General features: G+C 36.0%; 1 protein-coding gene across 2 annotated transcripts in view; it reads left to right on the plus strand.

Moving 5' to 3' along the window:
• Window positions 1-23,266, plus strand: part of mgam (maltase-glucoamylase) — a 106,992-nt gene that overhangs the window by 27,461 nt on the left and 56,265 nt on the right. For both annotated transcript variants that reach the window (XM_031902367.1, XM_012963433.3), the window contains exons 17-26: window positions 5,296-5,412; window positions 6,574-6,728; window positions 7,528-7,612; window positions 10,840-10,896; window positions 11,780-11,904; window positions 18,488-18,576; window positions 19,193-19,242; window positions 20,191-20,358; window positions 21,271-21,420; window positions 22,521-22,727. In XM_031902367.1, coding sequence (XP_031758227.1) covers window positions 5,296-5,412; window positions 6,574-6,728; window positions 7,528-7,612; window positions 10,840-10,896; window positions 11,780-11,904; window positions 18,488-18,576; window positions 19,193-19,242; window positions 20,191-20,358; window positions 21,271-21,420; window positions 22,521-22,727 — 1,203 coding nt within the window. The remainder of the gene's footprint in view (window positions 1-5,295; window positions 5,413-6,573; window positions 6,729-7,527; window positions 7,613-10,839; window positions 10,897-11,779; window positions 11,905-18,487; window positions 18,577-19,192; window positions 19,243-20,190; window positions 20,359-21,270; window positions 21,421-22,520; window positions 22,728-23,266) is intronic.

Genomic DNA, 23,266 nt, shown 5'->3' on the forward strand with positions numbered 1-23,266 from the left:
CAGTACACTTGGTTTTTATGCAACCAAAACTTGACTTCAAACCAAGAATTTAAAAATAAGCACCTGCTTTAAAATCACTGTGAGCAACATCCAATATTATTCAAAAGATTTGCGAAACGACAAAAAATGTGCAAAACAGTGTAAATGTAGCGAAGCGGTGCAAATGTTGCTCGTCAAAAAAAAATTGTTGGGTGCGTCATTTTTTTACGCACAAAAATTTTTTTTACATGTGTAAGTTTTTTGACCTGGGGAGGAAATTTTTTCCGCAGTGAATTTTGCCGCCTGCTTTGAGAAAGCAGCACGCGGAAATTCATTGCTAATCCATGCCTGGTGGAAAAGTTCACCCATCACTAGCTGTCAGTTCTGCTTCACATGGCTGTCTCAACCATAGTACCTTCGATATTATCTGGCCTGCTATAAAGGGTGCCCTCTAATGTCAGCAGTGCTGCAAAGCAATAAAAATGAATATAGAATAATGAACATTTTCTAAAAGGGCTGCTGTTGAATACCATAGCTGATGCTTTATTTTATGGAGATGGGGATTCTTACAGCGGATTAGGGCCTTCACTGGTCTATTGCAACCACCATTAAGAACCACGGAGACATGCCATATCTGAAGTTCTTTCAGGTTCCATATGATTAGCACTCATATTTACTCAGATGAAGCATTATTATTCTGAATGAAGCTCAGGGCAGTTTTCTACAGCAGCAATTCCATGCTCATTTTATTCTGCGGCAGCCTCTCAGCAATTACTGGGATTTATTCAAACACAAAAACATATTTTTTAAAATAAATAACTGCTCCAGACTAAAATTTAGGGGGGAATATAAACTGTGCTTGAAATTATAATTTTTTTTTATCTCTTCCAACACATTGCACATTAATTTATGGGAAAAGAGATCATGATCTTATAAGTTTTCTTGTCCATTGCTGCTTATCAGTTGCTAATTGCATGCTGATGTGTCTTGGAACAGAGACCATAGTGCAAAAGAGATTAGCTTTTCCTAGATATTAAAACATGTTCCAGTTTACTGCACACTGATAAGAGATTCTCTCTTGTCCTTAAAGGGAAGACCTGTGTTTAACATATTGAGATAAGCAGAACATGCTGAACTGTTCCTTTACGCTATGGTCTATGGTGCATAAAACATTATGATAATATGTTGGTTATAGCCCTGAATGTTACCATACCTACCTCATGAGTTCTTAAATGGGCCACTAATTTAAAATATTTTTTCCAAAAACAAAAATTCACCATTTACTAAATTGGTGAACAATTATGTCTTTTTGCCAGGTGTAATAACACTATGGCAAAAACACGCAAATTTAACAAGAGCACCTCTAAAAGTAATTTCACCAGGTCCAAGCTGTCATTTTACCATTATAAAGCTATTTTAACATTTTTAGCATTTCATTATCTACATCATATTCTTCATGCTATTATTCCAAATACATCATTACTTTATGGTGTAACTTCATCATCATACAGTATTTTCCCCATAATCTTTGTATGGGGCCAATACACTGGGATAATTACACAGGAGTATTTACAACTTCAAAAGCTTATCACATTACAAGTAAATAGTACTTTCACAAATTCTCAGTAAATATATGATGTTGCCGGAAATACACCTGACTAGTGATGTGCAGGTCAGGAAAAACTCAACCTGTACCCAACCCTAACCTGCAAAACCTTAACCAACACCCGACCCTAATCCTCAAAATGTTGCCATTCTAAGATCCATTCTAAGAACCTTACTGCATCTGCATCTTTCTGCTCTGTGTGCTACTTCTGTGTGATCTCAGGTTCCAAGACAGAAAACCTTTGCGAGCAGAGTAAGAGTGCAGTTCCCAGTATGGCCCGCAAACCTCAGTGGTAGCCCAAAGTTCAACACTAACCCCTCTGACCTAAGGGTAAACCTATGGATCTGACAGGTTGCGGGGTAACCCCCACATCACTATACATGATATATTAACGCAGAGTTAATGGGATTCATTAGTCTGCAAGATTTTACATTTTAATCAATCAGATGCAATTTGATTGGATCAATATAGTTGATTTAGTTTTTAAAATGTTGAACTAATTGAAAGAATGTTATTTTCAAATTAATGTGCTATGTTGTAAATGTATATCATACAGGGATCATGTGGGTTGATTGCACTGACTATCGGCTATTCAGTTGAAAATCTGAATCTGGTTTATCTGTATCATATTTTAGGCCATCTTTGTGTGCAGCATGTATGACATTAAAGGGCATATTAATTATGTTGTGAAAAAGACCGTGAGAAAATTTGCCAGGCTTTGGCGTGTAAAAACGGCGTAAAATCAGTGTAATTTTTTTATGTGTTTTTTCTTCCACCGGCGTAATATCCGGCGTTCAGACGCCGACCTTTTCCATTTATTTTACACAGCTTTTTACTCCGTTTTTTTGGCGAATTAGTTTTACACAGCATAATAAAATCCATTTTATTATATAGTATAGTTATTATATAGTATAGTGACCTATAACACATGGCATAATCCTTTTAACATTTAGTTAAACCTACAGCCTCATTCACATATCAGGCTTCGGTGAGAATGTGATCAGATTGAGTTGGACAAAGTTAGTTGGTCCAAATAATCATTCACCAATTATGCTTGAAATCAAATGACCAGTTCACACCAGGAGATAACATATGATTTAGAAAGGAGTACTGCAACATTGGTCTGATCAGAGCAATCAGATGGAAAATTGGATTCCTGTTCAGATCTGTGAATTTAAATGAAATGTAATGTATCCTGCCTATCCATGCAGCTTGTAGCATACTATTTACATTGACTGCATTCTTTTTTTATTTTCGTGTTCTGTGAGGATTGCATCCTAAATAGATGCACTGAGATAGTAATTTGAGGTTGGATTCAGATTCATTAGAATGATGTTTTTATTCTGCTGGAATAGGCCAAATGACTGGGTGAATGAGTTCTAATGATGTTTAGAGGGAATCTAGAGGAAGCTAGTTTTAAGTGTTCACTTTTCAGTTAATGAGGATATTAGCTGAACAGCAAAGATAATACGTTTCCCATAGCTGCTGTATACATGGGTATGGATACATACAGCATGTTTTCCCTGTTTTAAGGAGTTTTTTTTTCTTTAATGAAAATTGATTCTAAAATATATATTCTGTTAAGATCTGCCTACAGCAATGTTTGTTGCACCTGACATTCTATTGTCTAAACTTACAAATATAATTATCTATAGTAACATAGTAACATAGTAAGTTGGGTTGAAAAAAGACATACGTCCATCAAGTTCAACCATAATGCCTATACCTAACCTGCCTAACTACAAGTTGATCCAGAGGAAGGCAAAAAACCCCATCTGAAGCCTCTCTAATTTGCCTCAGAGGGGAAAAAATTCCTTCCTGACTCCAAGATGGCAATCGGACCAGTCCCTGTATCAACTTGTACTAAGAGCTATCTCCCATAACCGTGTATTCCCTCACTTGCTAAGAATCCATCCAGCCCCTTCTTAAAGCTATATAATGTATCAGCCAGTACGACTGATTCGGGGAGGGAATTCCACAACTTCACAGCTCTCACTGTAAAAAATCCTTTCCGAATATTTAAATGGAACCTCCCTTCTTCTAAACGGAGTGGGTGCCCTCGTGTCCGTTGGAAGGACCTACTGGTAAATAAAACATTAGAGAGGTTATTATATGATCCCCTTATATATTTATACATAGTTATCATGTCACCTCTTAAGCGCCTCTTCTCCAGTGTAAACAGACCCAACTTGGCCAGTCTTTCTTCATAACCGAGACTTTCCATACCCTTTACCAGCTTAGTTGCCCTTCTCTGGACCCTCTCTAGCTCAATAATGTCCCGTTTGAGCACTGGAGACCAAAACTGAACAGCATATTCTAGATGGGGCCTTACCAGTGCTCTGTAAAGGGGAAGAATAACCCCCTCCTCCCGTGAATCTATACCCCTTTTAATACAGCTCAGAACCTTGTTTGCCCTTGCAGCTGCTGCCTGGCATTGCTTGCTACAGCCAAGTTTATTATCTACAAGGACTCCAAGATCCTTCTCCATTATGGATTTGCCTAGTGCAGTCCCATTAAGGTTATACGGGGCTTGCATATTTTTACATCCCAGGTGCATGACCTTACATTTATCCACATTAAATCTCATCTGCCACTTAGCTGCCCAGATTGCCAGTTGGTCAAGATCCTGCTGCAGGGATGTCACATCCTGGATAGAATTGACTGGTCTGCAGAGTTTTGTGTCATCTGCAAACACTGATACATTACTCATAATACCCTCCCCTAAGTCATTTATGAACAAATTAAACAAAAGTGGACCCAGTACAGAACCCTGAGGGACCCCACTGAGAACCTTACTCCAAGTAGAGAATGTGCCATTAACAACCACCCTCTGTACCCGATCCTGTAGCCAGTTTTCTATCCATGTGCAAACGACTTCACTAAGACCAATAGACCTTAGCTTAGAAAGCAGTCGTTTGTGGGGAACGGTATCAAATGCTTTGGCAAAATCCAAATAGATTATATCTACTGCATCCCCACTGTCCAGCTTCTTACTTACCTCATCATAAAAAGCAATTAAATTGGTCTGACATGACCTGTCCTTCATAAAGCCATGCTGATTACTGCTCATAATGCCATTCTCCACTACATAATTTTGAATGTGATCCCTTAACAAGCCTTCAAATAACTTGCCCACCACGGATGTCAAACTTACAGGCCTATAATTGCCAGGCTGAGATCTTATTCCCTTTTTAAATATGGGAGTGACATTCGCCTTCTTCCAATCACTAGGTACCATACCTGATGAAAGAGAGTCTGAGAATATCAGAAACAAGGGCCACTGCAATTCTGCCCCTAGCTCTCTCAGTACCCGAGGGTGTATTCCATCTGGCCCAGGTGCCTTGTTTACATTTATCGTGTGTAACCCTTTAAGCACCATATCCTGTGCCAACCACTGTGTAGTTGGAGCTGAGGCAACAGTGAAGCTATTGGGTGAGACTTGGCCCACTGGCTCCTCTACTGTATACACAGAAGAAAAGAACTGGTTAAGCACATCTGCCTTTTCTGTATCCGCTGTAACCATATTGTTATTATAACTCAATGGGGCCACACCCTCAACCTGCATCTTTTTACTATTAATATACTTAAAAAACTTTTTGGGGTTAGTCTTGGCCTCGGCCGCGATGCGCTCCTCATTTTCTATCTTTGCCTTCCGGATTGCTGTTTTACAACACTTGTTATAGTGTTTATATTATTGGGTCTTGTCACAGATTGGTGCAGACATATGTGGATTTTTTGATGACTCTTCAGAAGAACTGTGCAGAAGGTGGATGCAAGTTGGTGCTTTTTATCCATTCTCAAGAAATCACAATGCTGAGACTTTCAAGGTACATTTTGCATTATACTATTATATACTGTTAGTTATATACTATTAGTTTCACAAACCACAAAGAAATGTTTTCCTGAAAGTTTAAAAAGCTTTCAGCAAATCACAGGCTGACAGTTTATTCTGACTGCATATTTAATTCATGAGTACGTCATGGTCATCAGCATGCCTATAGAGAAATGAAGATAATGGAATGTAATGACTAGTATGCTGGGGGTGATTGGGTGCGAGAGATTTGGAATTTCTGCTCCTGGACTATAGTAAATTCAGCTGTACTAAATTCTACTGGTCATTCTTGGCAGTGTAGAAGACAACTAATTGACCCACACCATGAAAAGCTTATGGTACACATGATGGTTCCTCCATCAATGTATGCTGATGAAAAAAAACTTCCAAACCCTGCCTTGTTGCTGTGCAGTGATTGGTTGCAAAGGGAAATGGCCAAACAATTCTGGCATATGTTGAATACACATAACAGACATGCAACCACAGCAAATAGATGTTAAAAGGTTCATATAGTGTCATGAGGGTCTCCAAAGGCCAATAGGCAAAGCATAAGTGCCATAAATTATTATCTAGAGGGATCCCCAACTTTTTTTACTCCTTAGCCACACTGAAAAAAGTGTTGGTGAGCCACACAAGCATGAAAAACGTTCTTTGGGGGATGCCAAATAAGGGCCAGAAGTTTTAACATGTGCACCTACTTTGAGGCCACTGGGAGCAACATAAAAGGGGTGGTGAGCAACATATTTCTTACAAAACTCTAGTTCGGCGTTAACTCTCTAAACCATGATTTTGGAAAGGGTAGCCTCTAAAGAGGGCGGAGTGGGAATGGCCATATAATCTTTCTCTTGGGAGGGTAACTTTGTAAAATTTCCAGATGGGTAAATCCAATCTTCACTACTCAATCTTTGCATACTGTATGGTCATTGTTATCTTACATGATATACGATAGCATCATCTCATAAGTTTTACATTTTTGTGTCTTTATTAAACAATTCTAGTTATGTATTGTATTGCAAATCATTTTTATTTTGACCCATAATACAAATGGCTTAATTTCATAGTTAAACAAAAGTGATGCATGTGTGTGATACATATAAATTAAAATAATTCTGTTTGTAAGACATTTATATGAAACAGTCTTAAATTTATTTTGCAGCACCAGGATCCTGCTTCTTATGGAGCTGATTCACTTTTAGTGAAAACATCAAGACACTACTTAAACATTCGCTATACTCTGCTGCCATATCTTTACACCCTATTCTACAAGGCTCACACCAAAGGGGAAACTGTAGTGAGGCCATTACTTCATGAGTAAGCATTTTAATAAAAACATTAATAGACATGGATTCTTACTTGTAGTTCTCCATTAGAAAATAATTACATTTGAAAATAGTTTTTATTAATACATTTTAACTTGAACAAGCCATTCTGCAATGGCTTGACATGTTTTAGGCAATAAGATCTTCACTTGAAACATTCCACAGTAGAACCTAAAATATAAATAGCAGACATAATATTGCATAAGTCGATATTTCATGCAAATACTATGATCTCTTGCCATCCTACCCTTTCTGAAGAAATAGATACAACAAGTCACTTTTAATTTTTGCTATATAAAATTTTGGAACTTTCTTTTGCTATCTTTCTTCAAACTTCTATAAAGGTTTTAATAACTCTTATTACAGCATTATTCTTGGTTAAGCAAAAGTGACTTTCTAGTAGGATGGCCAAAAACTTCTTTATGACCTTCTATAGGCCTTCTATTGTGCAAAAGCATTGGTTATGTTAAGCTGATAATTTCTTGGAACTGATGCCTTGGCTTTCTTAGCCTTTATTAGATAAAATTGTTATTTTTTTTTTATTTACAACCCCTTATTAGATATATTGCTTGTGGATTGTTAAAAATATACATTTTTGTATTAGTATTAGTATGGATTTATTTCCATCGTAAACATCTTTCAAGATTTCTGTCATTTTATATCTACAAAGCAAAGGACAAGTTGTCAGTGGCCTGCTTTTTTTCAAAATGTTTCAGTTTACTGCACACTGATGGCTACATAAATATATCTTCATATATATTATTAATTTATTAATTCATGTTTACTGACAGGTTCTATTCTGATCCTGAAACTTGGGGAATAGATAACCAGTTTTTGTGGGGTCCTGGACTTCTCATTACACCTATACTTAATCCGGTAGGTTGCACTTGAAACTTTAGATACAAGGTATGGAACCTGTTATCCAGAATGCTTGGGACCTGAGGTTTTCCATATAAGGGGTCCTTCTGAATTTGGATCTCCATACCTTAAGTCTATTAAAAAAAAATAATTTAAACATAATATAAACTCAATAGGATTGTTTTGCCTCCAATAAGGATTAATTATATCTTAGTTGGGATCAAGTACAAGGTACTGTTTTATTATTACAGAGAAAAGGGTAATCTTTTTTAAAAAAAATTAATTATTTTATTATAGATAACAGTTTTGCAGATAATGGGTCCCATACCTGTATAAAAAAAATAAGACTGTTATATTAAAGGGTTGTGGAAATGCTAATGGATTTTTGAAGCCAACACAAATGAACTGTGATGAAAAATATATCCAGCAGCTGCAAGGCAAATTGGATAGAGGAATTATGCCTAGATATTCTTGGATAAATATATTTCAGAGTAAGCTATTTGCCCCCTTTCACCACATGAAGTTGCTATTAGAGATGTAGCGAACTGTTCGCCGGAGAACTAATTCGCACGAAAATCGGGTGTTCGCAAGTTCGCAAACTTTTAGCGATGTTCGCAATTTTGGGTTCGCCTTAGCTGGAGCCAAATTTTGACCTCTCACCCCAGAGCCAGCAGATACATGGCAGCCAATCAGGCAGCTCTCCCTCCTGGACCACCCCCGGACCACTCCCTTCCATATATAAACCGAAGCCCAGCAGCCATTTTACATTCTGCCTGTGTGTGTTTGATGAGTTAGCATAGGGAGAGAGCTGTGCAGGGGTTTGAGGGACAGTTTAGGTAGCTTTGCTGACTAGTAATCTACTTGCTACTGCTCTGTATGTAGCTGCTGGGGACAGCTGTCCTGCTGATCTCATCTGCTGTAACCCAATACGTTACACATAGTAGTGACATTGCATTGCAATAAAATCACCTGAGCGATGTTTTTCCACCAGCAATAATATATTCCGTATCCACTACTGCGGCGTTTTGTCTTTGCGTGTGTAACCTTTACACGACTTGATTGGCATGTAGACGCCGGACGTTTTAAAGCAGTTTATTACACAAGTTTAGAAATGTAGTGTGATTTCTGCCCTTTACAGCACAAAACGCAACGCTGTGTCAACAACGTATTTTTCAGATAAATTTTTGCCCTTGATCCCCCTCCTGCATGCCACTGTCCAGGTCGTGGCACCCTTTAAACAACTTTAAAATCAGTTTTCTGGCCAGAAATGGCTTTTCTAGGTTTTAAAGTTCGCCTTCCCATTGAAGTCTATGGGGTTCGCAAAGTTCGCAAAAGTTCGCACTTTTTGGCAGAAGTTCGCGAACGGGTTCGCGAACTTTTTTTGTGAGGTTCGCTACATCCCTAGTTGCTATATAATAGATACAGTAGATAATATAGTAGATTTTTAGTTTACTTATACTTGTTTCCTCCTTCTTCATAATTCCACTCATTATCTTTATAGCCTTAGATCAAGTAAATGTTCATATTTTTGCAGCTATATATGACAAACTAAAGGGCAGATTTATAATCCATAGAGGAACTCACTTGTGTTTTATGCCATCAGTATGACAGGCCATAATCCTTAATGGATCATAAATCTGCCCCTGTGATTAGATTGCAAATTATTCTATGATATGCAAAAACCATGATGAGAATGATGACCGTAACTTGTCTTTTTAAAATCTAAACTACTAAAGTGGATCACTGCCATTTGCTTCTCTTTTGACAAGACATTCTATGACTGCTCTAAATTTTGATTGCTGAAAAAAGATTTTTTTACACCACAATTAAGGGTTGCTGCCTTTCTATTTTAAAGGTATTGGAACTGTGACAATCCTATGTTTTGGTCACTTGCACAAATAGATAAATACATTTCGAGTGACATAGACCAAATAGCTTTATAAATCAGTAAAAAGGTGTTTTCTCTGGATATTATGCTTTATCTGCATATTGGTATTTTCATGCACCCCCAAGCGACCCCAGTCACTTAATCTTTTTGAATATATAAGAGCATAAAGTATTTAGCAATTATGTGCTGTGCTCTCTTCTGTCTAAAATACCCCTTTAGTGCTCTTGTACCCAACCTTAGTGCCATGCTATTATATTGGGTATAACTGGTACTTATTGTTCTGTATAATATGCCTATGAATTACAGACGCTAACTGGCAGTGGCAAGCAAATTCACATGTCCTGGCCATTAGAGTCAGTTATAAGCAGCAGCACAGCAAAGGACTGATAAGTTCATTTGTAGGTAAATTTACTTCACATGTGCTAATTTACATTATGGTTACATAGAGCATTCTACTGCAGTTTAAAGAAGAACTAAAGCTTAACTAAAGAAGTAGGCTAGAAATGCTGTACTGTAATTATGTTTTGGGCTCCTGTACCAGCCCAAGCAACCACAACCCTTTAGCAGGGAAGATCTGTGCCTCTAATAGATACCCCAGTTGCTCCCCATCTTCTTTTCTGCTGATTCACTGCACATGCTCTGTGCTGCTGTCAGTTACTGAGCTTAGGGACCGACTCACAATATACTGTATATATACAACATACATGTTACAATATAAACCTAATTAGTGATTTATTCAGATTCATATTACATGGCAGACCAGAAACCATAAAAAATAATCAGCCCTGTAGTATCAACTTATATGCCAGGCAAACTTAATTTTCTGCTTGATAATTTGCCACAGCCTCTAAGCTTAACTTCTTAGTATGACTCTTCTCACAGAATCTAAAATGCGGAGCATCTGGGACAACTGTGAAGGTCTGGATCATTATTACTATAGAAGTGCTGAACCTTTAGGTTGGTGCAGTAAGTCCAGTGTATAAAACATGGCATTTCTAGCCATATTTATTTTTAGGGTTTAGTTCTCCTTTAAAAGGGGAAACTATGAGTCTTTATCATCTAAAAATTAAGCAGATGTAAAATATACAGTGATTTACTTTTGTAAATCTTTTAATAAGAAGGAATTAATGTACTGTATAGTAAATATTTTTATATAGCAGTACACATCTACATTGCACTTACAAGGCATAAACACAAGCAGGGTGTTGTTAAGTGATTAATTGAATATATAAGGGCTCGGGATTTTAATAAAGTTGAAAATTATATGGACCTGAGTCGGTGTTTTAATGATCTTGAAATATGGTAGCATGCAATACATACAACTTGTAATCTTTGCACTTTTTCCTTCTTTATTTAGAACTCTGTTAATGCTTATGTATATATCCCTGACGCAAAGTGGTACAACTATGAAACTGTAAGTAAATTTATTTTAGAATGAATAAATGAATCTAGTTAGGTAAGGCATCATAAGTAAAGTCTTTTAGACCTTTCATTTCACTAGTTAGCCTTTTCTGAATGTGTATGTTACTGAAGAGAATGTATTTGTATTTTGCAAATCTTTATAACAAAGACCTTCTAATTGTTTATTCTCCAGAAGCCATAATTAAACTCTGCACTATGTATAGCTTGTTTTGAAAGACCAGATTTTGCCATAGAATCAGATATTTTCTAGGTCCTTTAAACTTTGCAGCCTTATTGTAGTCAAAACTCTTACTGCCTAAGCTTGGCAGTCCAATGACCTTAGAAACCTTCTTTAACCTTTGCTTCCTGATGTTGCTGGATTATAAATCCTAGCATTATTTTTACCCTTGATTATATGTTTAAAAATGCTGGATGTTGTAGACCACCAATATTTGAAAGCAAAAGTTAAGAAAAAAGGCTCTAGGGTTACTCCAGTTTGAAGAAGAGGAAGGCAAATCATTCAAAAACTATAAAAAAAAATACAAAAAGAATACCAATTGAAAAGTTGTTAAGAATAGGCCATTCTATAACATACTTAAAGTTAATTTGAAGGAAAACCACCCCTTTAAGAAACAGCTGACTGTAGGTTTAGGATTACAGGCTCTTGAGGGCAATCTAGAAATCCTAAGGGTTTACTACAAGATTTAGTGAAGGGAAACATATATAATGGGGTTAATGGTAAGATGGTAGACAGGCTGCCATATTGATGCAGTATCAAGCAGCATTATTTGTAAATTGTACAAATTTATTGGACAACTCTGTTTTACAAAGTAATAAAAGTCATAGTTTTCATACTTTTACAACCATGTGTATTATGCATGTTTTTCATTATTCAGGGCACTCAAGCCTCTTGGAGAAAGCAAAACGTTGACATGTACATCCCAGAAGACAAAATTGGACTTCATGTCAGAGGGGGATACATATTTCCAACTCAGCAACCAGCTAATACTACATTCTATAGGTACTGTACAAATTACCATTAAAAATACTGACAAACACAAGCTGAGGTTCAACAAGTTATTTACGATTAATGTCACACTACTGCCATGTGGGTAGTAACATTAAGAGAGTTTGACTGTCAATATGCACACAGAATGGATTTCATCTAGGAAATGCGTGCAGTAACAAACAGATCACATTCATGTCTCTTCATATACACACACAAGGCAGAATTACTGCTACTGCTGCTTTATCTGCCAGCTGTAAAAATGCATCATGTGACATTAGCCTGCAAAAATGGTACCATAAACTAAAAAGTTTTAAGGAGAACTATAGCTTAACCAAAGAAGCAGGTTAGAAATGTTGTACATTATGTTTTGGGCTTCTGTACAATGTAAGGACAGCCATGACCCATTAGTAATGAAGATCCTTGCTGTAGAAAATGTCCCCACTCGCTCCCCATCTTATGTTGATTACCAGCACATGCTCTGTGCTGCTGTTCGTTACTGAGTGTAGGGGCCAATGCACAATATACTGTATATATTGAATATAAATGTCACAATATTAGGCTGATTATTAAATAATCCAGATTATTAGTGCATGGCAGCTCTGGAACCAGTGCAAGGCAGGGACCTCCATCCTCTTGTGTCTTTGACTCTTAACTTGTTGCAACTGTATTTATTGTTATACTTTTTATTTATCTATTATTATCTTAAATACCCCTTGTTTGTATTAATGTATTCTACTGTACAGCCCTGCGTACATAAGTAGCGCTTTATAAATAAAGATATACATACATATACATACATACATACAATTGGCATCAGAATGTAATAATCAGCCCTGTAGCATCACCATCTATGACAAACAAACCTAATTTTCTGCTTGATAATTTGCTATGACCCTTAACTTTCCTTCTCAACAGCTGCTTAGAGCACACTGACCATGTAAGACATGACTACAGAGACTTATTCCACAGCTTTATTAAAGAGTCCAACATCAGAAATAGTCCTCGCCATGTATTTCAAACTTTATCAAACATCACAACAAACTTTTTGGCTGTTTTATAACGAATGCCAGCCACTGTGTACGCAGTGGGCATGTGGAAACCACCAAACAACACCCGAAATTAAATGGCCAAGGACTATCACCCGTCCTTTGCTGTGACAGACCGAATATATATAAACATATAGAAATCTTTTACATTTTTTTTTAAATAAACAGAACCTGAAAGAAAACATAAAACATGTAAATTGAGCAAAAATACAGGTCTATGGTTCCCTAGCTAAATGCGCTTAAACAGGGAGGGGGGGGAAGGAGATGCCGCTCCGTGTTGCAGGGGTGAGACGCTGCTGTGGAGAGAGCTGGCAGGCAAAAAGGGAGGGGGTGAGTTAGGATTCTTTCTTTCCCGCACAGTAGCTGAGCAGGTTAACTCCTCATGTGCTGGAGGGAATTGAACCATGGCTGGCTCCACAGTCCCTCAGCGCTTTCTTAAGTTATTTCAGCGCTGTCTAGTCTAGCAGATTCCAGTATGGTGACCCCCTGTGACAACTTTGAATTACTTTATCATTACTACTATAGAGATGCTGAACCTTTAGGCAGGTGCGATCAGTCAGTATATAAAATGTAGCATTAATAGCCATAATACTTTTTAAAGTTTAGTTCTCCCTTAAAAAAGTCCCCCAGACCATAATGTAATATATATAAGATGTCATGCTTTATTAGTAAACAAAAGAGAGAATTGATCAATGCAATGGTCCCCTGTTTAATTGTTAGTTTAGTAACTATATAAGTGCATTTTTAAAACCAGGGTTTTTGTAGTTACAAGTTAAGATTCAGAATATCTGCTGAATGGCATGACTTTTTACAGAAATAAAACAAAAATTAAATAGAAGAAGCACACACACGCACACCCACGCACACACACATGCGCAAACACATTTTATATCTCATATCTTATTAATAAAATGAAAAGAGACCTGATTATTTGTGGAAAAGATTCCTCAGTCTGCATGTTTACAGGTATGACAATTTATCTTAAATCATTTACTCAGTTGTCACACTGTGGCTGGGTCAAAATATTTTGCAAAGCTGCATACAAGAGAAAATGAAAAATGTAACCATTTTCATCAAAATTATGCCACAATCAATTTCATGATGCCAAAGCCGGAGACCTATTTGCAATGTTAGAGACAGTCAATTGATGTCTATTGCAAATGCTAGCTGAAAAATAGCCAACCCCACTATAAAAGCAATAGATTTAATATTAAAGTAGAATAGGTACTGACTGAATTAATTATTCCTTGGAATCGATATTGTCTGAAAGGCTTTACCGCTTTGTTGAAGAATATGGATGAAAGTTTAAGACTTACTAATTGTTTAAGTGCTTTTTTTCCAATGTGACCATTTTATACAATGGCTGAGAGAGACTGTCTGTGCCGAGCATACTCTAGGCTAGATTTTAGCCAAGTCTATATAGGAGATTAGTGTTTTTTTCATATTATAATGTACTAAATATACTTAAGGCTGTATTTAACTAGCTCTTTATAGGAGATGAGTGTTATTTTATATCACAGTATTTTGCATCATTCAATTTATTGTCAATTAGTTACAATGTAAGGGCTATGAGAGTCAAAGTACTATTCCAGCTTTGTGTAAAATTACTATTAGAATGAAAAAGGCAATGTTTATTATTAGCTTCCATTCATGTTTCAAATACTCATTGAAAAGTAGTTAGAAAAGAAAAATATTTTTTATTAGGACATGAAAACCAAGCCTAACATGTTTTGTGCTTAGTGGGGCACTTATTCATTGGTCACCTGTTATTTCCCATAATGCCCTTTTCCCCCCTTCAATTAATGCTTAGGGTATAATCATCACAGTGTTGGTAATTTCTGACCGACCAGAATACATAACAAGACCCTGAGACAAGGTTCGCAGTATATCAATTTATTTATTTATTAATCAAAGACAGAGTCTTGTGGAAGCTATCAGCAACACAGAACAGCAACTGAAAGTTTCAGTCTTTTACAGAAGATGTCATACCTTATCTCAAAAGTATAGGACACCCCTTTTACAACTCTCTGTGTGCTCTGTGGTTACAGCTCTGCAAATAACAAAGTGAATGTGGGGGTCTTAGCTACTCAGCAGTATCATGTCAGGCCCTTGTGATTTTATAAGATGGCATATTAGGCTTTTATATTCTATTTTATACTTTGCATATATAGTATATTTATATACCTTTATCTTCTACCATCCTACCTCACCTGCCATGGGTTGTCTTTATAGGCAACACTGGGAGATTTTATGTGTCCCTTTATACAGAACTTACCCATCATAAGTGAGTGTCTCAACAACAGGCAGTGTTCCAACATGGAATACTTTGTTTAGAGATTTATTTGCTTTATTTAATATATTTTGTATTTTTGTCAATTTGCTCAATTTGACGATTTTTTGGATTGGATCGATTTTTTTTGCTTTAACATTTTGTAGTTTTGTTTCTTGTTTGTTCTTGCATATTTTGTCATTCAGCTGGACCACATGAGGTATACTTGCACAAGCACTGTTTTGATTTTTTGTGGTATAACTAATGTATAGTATTAGTATATGGTCAACACTTGTTTGGTGGTTTTGTAATTCATTGTGATCGATTTTAGCCTCTTTAAAATGAAGGATAAGGGTCAGCTGGGGTGCATTTATCAACAGATGGCAAATTTGCCTGTAGGCAGTAACCAATAGCAGTGAATCTGCCCCATTTTGCTTACGTAAAATTCGCAAAACAATGAAAAATCCGCAAAATTCATTTGTCACTGCATCTTTTTTTTGTCTTTTTTTTATATCACTGCAACCATTTTGATGCAACCCAAACTTTTTTTGACGTGCAAAAATTTTTCTGGGTGAATTTTCACGGAAGTTTTGCAAAACAATTTGCCAATGGCAAAATGCGGAAATTCGCTGTGAATCCATGCCTGGCAAAAAAATTCGCTCATCACTAATAGCAACCAGCCAGTTATAGTTTTTTTTCATCCGGCTGTAGGTAGAAAAATGAATGCAACAGTTTGAGTGGCTTTTATGAGTTACTGCTCATGTGCAAACACGTGTCTTTTAGCCGATGAACAATTACCCTACTAGGCATTTCATGTTCTAATAAATACATTTTTGCTTTTCTGTGTGTATTTGTATGCAGGTTAAATCTGCAGATATATAACCTTTAATTGGGGGTATGACTCTCTATAGCTTTACTAAATCCACTTTATGAATATTTTCTCTATAATAACCATTGGGGGGCTGCAATAGCACAAAAAAAGCTTATCATATCCATACAGTTTTTAAAGCGTATTATTAACTGTTAATAATGTGTAGGAAATATAGTCTTAACTACCCAAATCTAGCGAATTATTCTCAATATGTCAACAATATATTATCTGCATTAAACAATGGCATTTATACAAAAGCAGGTGTAAGGACATCTTACATTATGCATTCCATTAAGTCACACAGGCATTTGTAAATATGAAGAGCTACAGAACTAAATGTAAAAAAGGTTTTTACAGAGATAAAAGAAATGAATCTCAATTCTGGCTTGGTTTCTGTAATTGAACTTGATCCTGCATAATCCCAAAACACACTGCGAATAAAACAAAAGTTGCACTTCAAGTCTGACATTTGGTCAGAGTTAAATGACTTTCAGAAAGGTGAATAGTTTCATTATCCCATTACAGCCCTGGTGGAAAACTTTTCTGCAGTTCATGGGAACAGAAGAATTAAGGCAATCTTTTTATACACTCATTTAGTAGCTGGAAGCTTTGGCAGCCATCATTCACATTTACCACTTTACTTGGGCTGCATTGTATTTTCTAGAAGAAGGGTTTGCCATACATATTATTATTTATTTATTATTGAGCCACAGTTTGATTACAATGTAAGAATTCTACTGTATATCATTTTTTTTTTAAAATAACCTGTATTATTGGACACATTTATTATTTATTGTTATTTTTTACTGAGCAGTAATTGTGGCTTCTGCATAGTAAAAGAATAGCAAAGGTTAGAGATTTAGCAATCTCTTTCCCACACTGGAATAAAAAAAGATATTGTATAAATGGTTAATCCCTGCTTTTATTTGCAGTAGAGATTATCAAACCAGATGGGTGTTACAATTTAGCGCAGCTGAGTTTCACTGGGATCAAACACCCCATTGATATCAAAGTATTTGCTTAACAGAATCTTCTTTGATACATAATCTTCCTGATATTAATAAAAGTATAAATAAATAGGGAAATTATCGGACTGCTGGGAAACCCACTAGGTTCCCTAGTGGAATATTTAATAGTGTACATCCATACAAACAACACTTATTTTATTTTATTTTTTTTTCCTTTCATTTTGCAAGACAGCCATACTGCACATGGGTAATGCTTTTCCTACATGTGGTGCGAATGGTCATTTATTGTATGATTTGGCCATCCATATGTATGCCACAAAATGGAATTATTTACTCCTATAGCCAATGACCCATACGTAAATGTGAACTGGAGGGTGATACTTTACCTATTATGTTCTCCCTATGTCTGCTGGGATTTCCTCCGCCCACATGCCAGTTGGCTCTTGTTTGTGTGGCAGGCACTGATCTGAAAGATGTATCTCTGTACAGGACTGCAGAATATGTATGCACAATATATATATATATATATATATATATATATATATATATATATAGTGAAAGTGAGAGAGAGAGAACAGAGTGGAGCTCACCCGTCACCAAAATAACAACCCTGGATGCAGGTCAAAAAATAGACATATAGAGAAAGAGTACCGCACACTCAGGGACTTGGTGCAAAAGAAAAAAGTTTATTAAAAAAAACCTCAAATGTTTCAAGTACGAACAGGGACAAACGTTGTCTCTCTCTCTCTCAGGTAGAACAGGTCTACCTGTTCTACCATGTACTAATTTTATTTAATTAATAAAAGTTATTTTTTAAAGGATTCCCGGCATGCACCAATATACCTATGGACTTATATATATAAATAGAATAATAATAATATATATTTTATTTGGTCATATCAGCCAAGATTCAGTGGGAACACAAGAATGCCTATATAGGATGGCCATATCTTTAAGGTACCGCACAAAACTGGAGTGCTTTACCTGGCATACAGTAACATCCTTTAGAGTTCCATTTGGTCTGTTGACAAAAAAAATCCAAATTTTCACTGGGACCAAAACACATACTAATAAAAGCACAATACCATAACACACTGTGTGAAAAATGACTTATTGGCACAAAAGCATATAAAAAACTGCAGTACTTTAGGCCTGCCTTGGCCCATTATCAAGCTTTAAGCTATCAAACTTGATAAAGGTCCCTGGCAGCCTCAAAATATTGCCATTCTTTATATACTTTTGAGCCAGTAAATCATTATTCCTACTTGCAAAATTACAACTTGCTACTGTATTGTTTTACCAAGTTGTTCTTAATAGGGTATGATAGTCAGCCAGTAAAGCTAAAATCAGGCAAACTGCCCAATCCTATTATTATATGGCCAGCTGGAATAGGGGGTCACAATACATACACTTTATAGCTATTTTTTTTTTCCCTCCTCAGCCGTAAAAATCCACTTGGCCTTATTATTGCTTTGGATGATAACCAGGCTGCTAGGGGAGACTTCTTCTGGGATGATGGAGAATCCAGAGGTAAATTCAAGTTATACATATCTAAGGGTAGCAGCGAAAGCTTTTTGGAATATGTACAGTATGTTTAAGGGGCAGATTTATTAATGCTCGAACCACTGGGATCCAACAATTAGATACTAAAACCCATGCACAAGTTCCTAACTCACATGTGATTTCTGTATTCAATTGACTTTATTCGATTTTTTTTTCCTTCCCCTTGGCAGGTTGTTTAAAAAAAAAAATTGCCCATTAGTCTTTGTGAAGGCAGTGTGTGTCACTAATGTCTGTACTTCCCTTTAATACACCTCAGATGTCACCAGTTTATAATGTACCTAGTTTATAAATTGTCGCCCTATGTATATCAGCGCTTTATCATTTATATCAGCAAATACTGTATGTTAAACAAAATCAACAAAGGTTATGATGTTCCTTTAAATGTTCTCTAATCTGGTGCAGCTAGATTAAACAGCAAATGGCACATTTTGTCATTTGCTTTGTGTTATTTATGATGTATTAATGAAATATTTCTCCAGTGGGGCTATACAAGACCACTGTCCAGTTATTTGTCTTCCCATTGTGTTAATATTTCATTGTTAACAGGGGCATGAGGTGATGAATATGATTTATTTTCTTTCAGGGACGATAGAATCAGGGACCCATATTTTATATGAATTTTCTGTTTCAAATGTAAGTATTTGCCAAAAGCATTAAGAAAACAGATACATTTCTACTTTGTCTACTTTGTTTCTAAATATGGCTATATGCCTTGTGAAAGTCTGTTGTTCATAATTTATTCTACATTTATCACAGGCTTTATGGTATAGCAGCCAATTAGCAATTAGTATTGAACAGTCTTCTACAAGTTGGAAAATTAATTGAATTGATTGGTTGTAACTGGCATCTGGACTTGTGCATTATAAACATACTGTGTATAGAACAGTATGTTTTCTCCCATACACATACAGTATACAATGGGTTCATGTGTAGCATGATGGTACTATGGAAATCAGTAGTCTAGTTAAATATCCCAGGCCTGCAATGCAAATGTTGTCACCCACCCCCCTCCAACCCACCTTGCTTCATCCAAAACCCATGGCCCCTGTAACCAAAACAATTTGTAATCCCAGTCCTTCTGACACATAACCCTCAACCACTGCTCCTAGAATTGTGTATGCCCCTTTCAAAGGCAATTTTATTTTCATTTATTGATTGATTGATTGGTGCATATGCCCAATCATCTACATAGTAAAACTTTCCATTTGGTCAGGGCACCACATTCCTGTTACAAGTACATCGGCCCTAGGGCAAAAGATAGAGTGGGCCAATTTGTACCTAGGAAGTAACCCATGGCAACCATGGCAACCAAAATTAGATGTTTGCTTTCACTGTTCAATGTTCTGTCTGTGTTTTGCATGATTTTACTAATTTCTGATACTAACCAAAGGGGAAAATTGGTAATGCAAGCTGAGTTTTTTATATGGATCAGAAATACTTTACAATTTCTTCAGTATATAATATATGTGATTCATAGAGACTGTGCTGTCAAATTCTAATCTTGTACTGCACATTGTGGGGTAGAGTAGCTACCCTGAGTTATTGAAAATGATCATTTAATCAATTTTATGTATATTTCAGAATATATTAGACATGGTGGTCACCCATGCAAAGTATACAGACCCAGATAATCTCAAATTTGAAGAAATTAAGATATATGGAGTTCAGAAATCTGTCAGTGAAGTAACAGTGAAGAAAGGCGGCATTGTCCAACCCTCTGGTCATACAGTTAGATATGATTCTAACAAGGTGGGTATCATCATTATGTCTTTATATTTTCCAAATGCAACAGCATATTCAAGATGTATAGATCTATAATAAGAACTAATTTTATTGCATTTAAATGTCAAGCATACATGCTTACTTTCCTTTACATGATATGCATAATTAAACTGAGAGTATTCCTCTGAGGCCTTCAGACTGCAGACCTTTTATTTGCGTTAAGGAAAGGGTCAGATTTCTAACATATGAAGGTACAAGATTTCTTGCATATGTTTCAAAGGACGTAATTATCAAGTCACATTCTGACTGTCTAACATAGACAGGAGATACTTATCTTGTAAGAGTCTACATATTAGGGTCACTGACTAAAAATCACCCTGCTTATTTTCTCATATTTTGAAAACACAGACAAAAATGAATGCATATTCATAGGAAACAGTAGGTTATCACACCAGTCACAGTGAATTGGACAAGCTTTGGGAAACTGATGTTTACACCTGTAATACTTTATACTCTACTTTACTACTATGCTCAAATATTCATGTCTTACTTATTGAAACATTCATGTGTATGAAACTGCCTGCCTGCCTTCTTCCACAAAGGGAGGCCTTGCTGGGTTTGTAGTGACCATTATACCCACATGGTGATTGAAGCAGTCACTTATTTAACAACATTTCTGTCACTTTTATACAGTATATAATATATATTTGCAAATGTAGGGAAACAAAACTTTAAATGTAAATATATGTCTAGCATATACTCCACATGCCCTAGTTAATTACCATTACATATCAGGGCGGCAAGATCATTTCTAAAGGTAAATTAAACTGTAGATACATATCAAGGAGTAGCAAAGTATTTGGTGTTCATTCATAAATGGTAGTGTTCAAAAATATTTCAAGCCATAGACTAAAAAATTGTGTTTTCATCCTTGTACAGGTTTTAGTAATAACAGGTCTTCAGCTGGTATTAGGTGAAAGTTACACTGTCGAATGGAATCAAATTGAAAAGAACTTTGAGAAATACGATTGCCATCCTGAACCCGATGCCTATGAGGCTAAATGTCAAAGCAGGGGATGTATCTGGGAGGTGGGTACAATAATAATGAATAAAACAAACAGCTCTTGGAAAGGGTTACATTCAGTTTTCGTTTCATTAAAAATATAGTTAGAAGTTTTAGCATGGATAATTTAATAGGGATGTATCTGCATTTTATTAATAGTACAATCAGTACTTTGGGAAATCACCACTTCACTTGGTTTGTGTAGCAAACATTAAAATAGTATCTGCTTGTAGCAAAGTTTACCATTTAAGTTCTTTCCAAGGTCACTCATGTGTTTATAGTATTTACAGTCCCACAGTATTCATCCTGAATAGGTTGCCCATATCCATCCAGCAAACATGTCTCCCTGCATGGCCCCTAGCTTATCTTTCAATGAAATGCTGTTTAATCCTGAAAATCCTGATTTTTTAAATGTATGGTTATATAATGGAAAACAAAAAACAAGTTTTTAGTAGGTACCCAATATAAAGGTTTAGGGAAAAGGAATTTAAACAGTATCGATCTTGTTCAGCATCTATGTCCCCTCCCACCACCTCCACAGATGTATGGGCAGGCCCACCCCATTCAGCACTAAATCCTAAAACTAAGGCCAGTTCCAGGATGGGTTGCTGTTAAAGCTAGAAATCTCCACCCATGTTTACACTCAGGGAGGACAAACATTATAATATAATAAATAAATATGTTTTAAAAACAATAAGGACAAAGGTCCTTGGCCATTGGAGCTAACAATTTAAGTGAGTGGATAGCATACAGGCACGAATAGGAGGGCAAAAGTGCACAAAGATTTGACATGGGCCCTTGGGTTCCAAGTCTGGACAAGATAACAATAATATATTGATTGTATAATAATCCACATTGTATTATGAATTTTTGTTTCATTCTTTGTGTTAGAATCCCATATCTCTTTAGTGCCATTATTCTAGATGTTTTACCTTTATATTTGAATCAAACCTATAAATCTTATAAGTAGAATGCACATTTATTTTTATAAGAAGAATTTCAAGTATTTTTGTATTAGATTTGAACTGCATTGCAAACAATGCTGACATGTTATAATAACGTAATACATAATTACTCCTTTGAAAATACTTGAGTTCATTTATAAAGTATTAATGATCTTTTTCAGCCTTCGGATGTACCCAAAGAGCCATGGTGTTACTTTCCTAGTAACTATGGTTACAGAGTAGGCAATGTGCAGTCAACCTCTACTGGTATAAAAATGGAAATTACCAAAGGTTCCATGGTTGTGTCACCTTTCGGTGATCTTTCACCTCCCATAAGCCCAATTAATGTTGATGTAATATATCACGAAAATAACATGCTACAATTCAAGGTAAGTGTTCATTACAATATATTCATGTCCATGAATCACTAATATCTATCATACATACTTTTGTCTGGAGAAAAAGTCACCTGCGACTTCCAATCTTTTTAAGCAGTATGTATTTTTTTGTTTTATTCTTTTGCCTGCATTTAAATAAAAAATAAAGTTCTGGGCTTTGTTCTCATGGAACACTGAAACATACTCCATAATTGTAGAGCAGTAATATTTTAAGAAATTGTCTTATATTACAACCCGGATTCCAAAAAAGTTGGGACACTAAACAAATTGTGAATAAAAACTGAACGCAATGATGTGGAGGTGCCAACTTCTAATATTTTATTCAGAATAGAACATAAATCACGGGAACAAAAGTTTAAACTGAGAAAATGTACCATTTTAAGGGAAAAATATGTTGATTCAGAATTTCATAGTGTCAACAAATCCCAAAAAAGTTGGGACAAGGCCATTTTCACCACTGTGTGGCATCTCCCCTTCTTCTTACAACACTCAACAGACGTCTGGGGACTGAGGAGACCAGTTTCTCAAGT

This window comes from Xenopus tropicalis, chromosome 5 (genome assembly GCF_000004195.4).
Source record: "Xenopus tropicalis strain Nigerian chromosome 5, UCB_Xtro_10.0, whole genome shotgun sequence".
NCBI lineage: Eukaryota > Metazoa > Chordata > Amphibia > Anura > Pipidae > Xenopus > Xenopus tropicalis.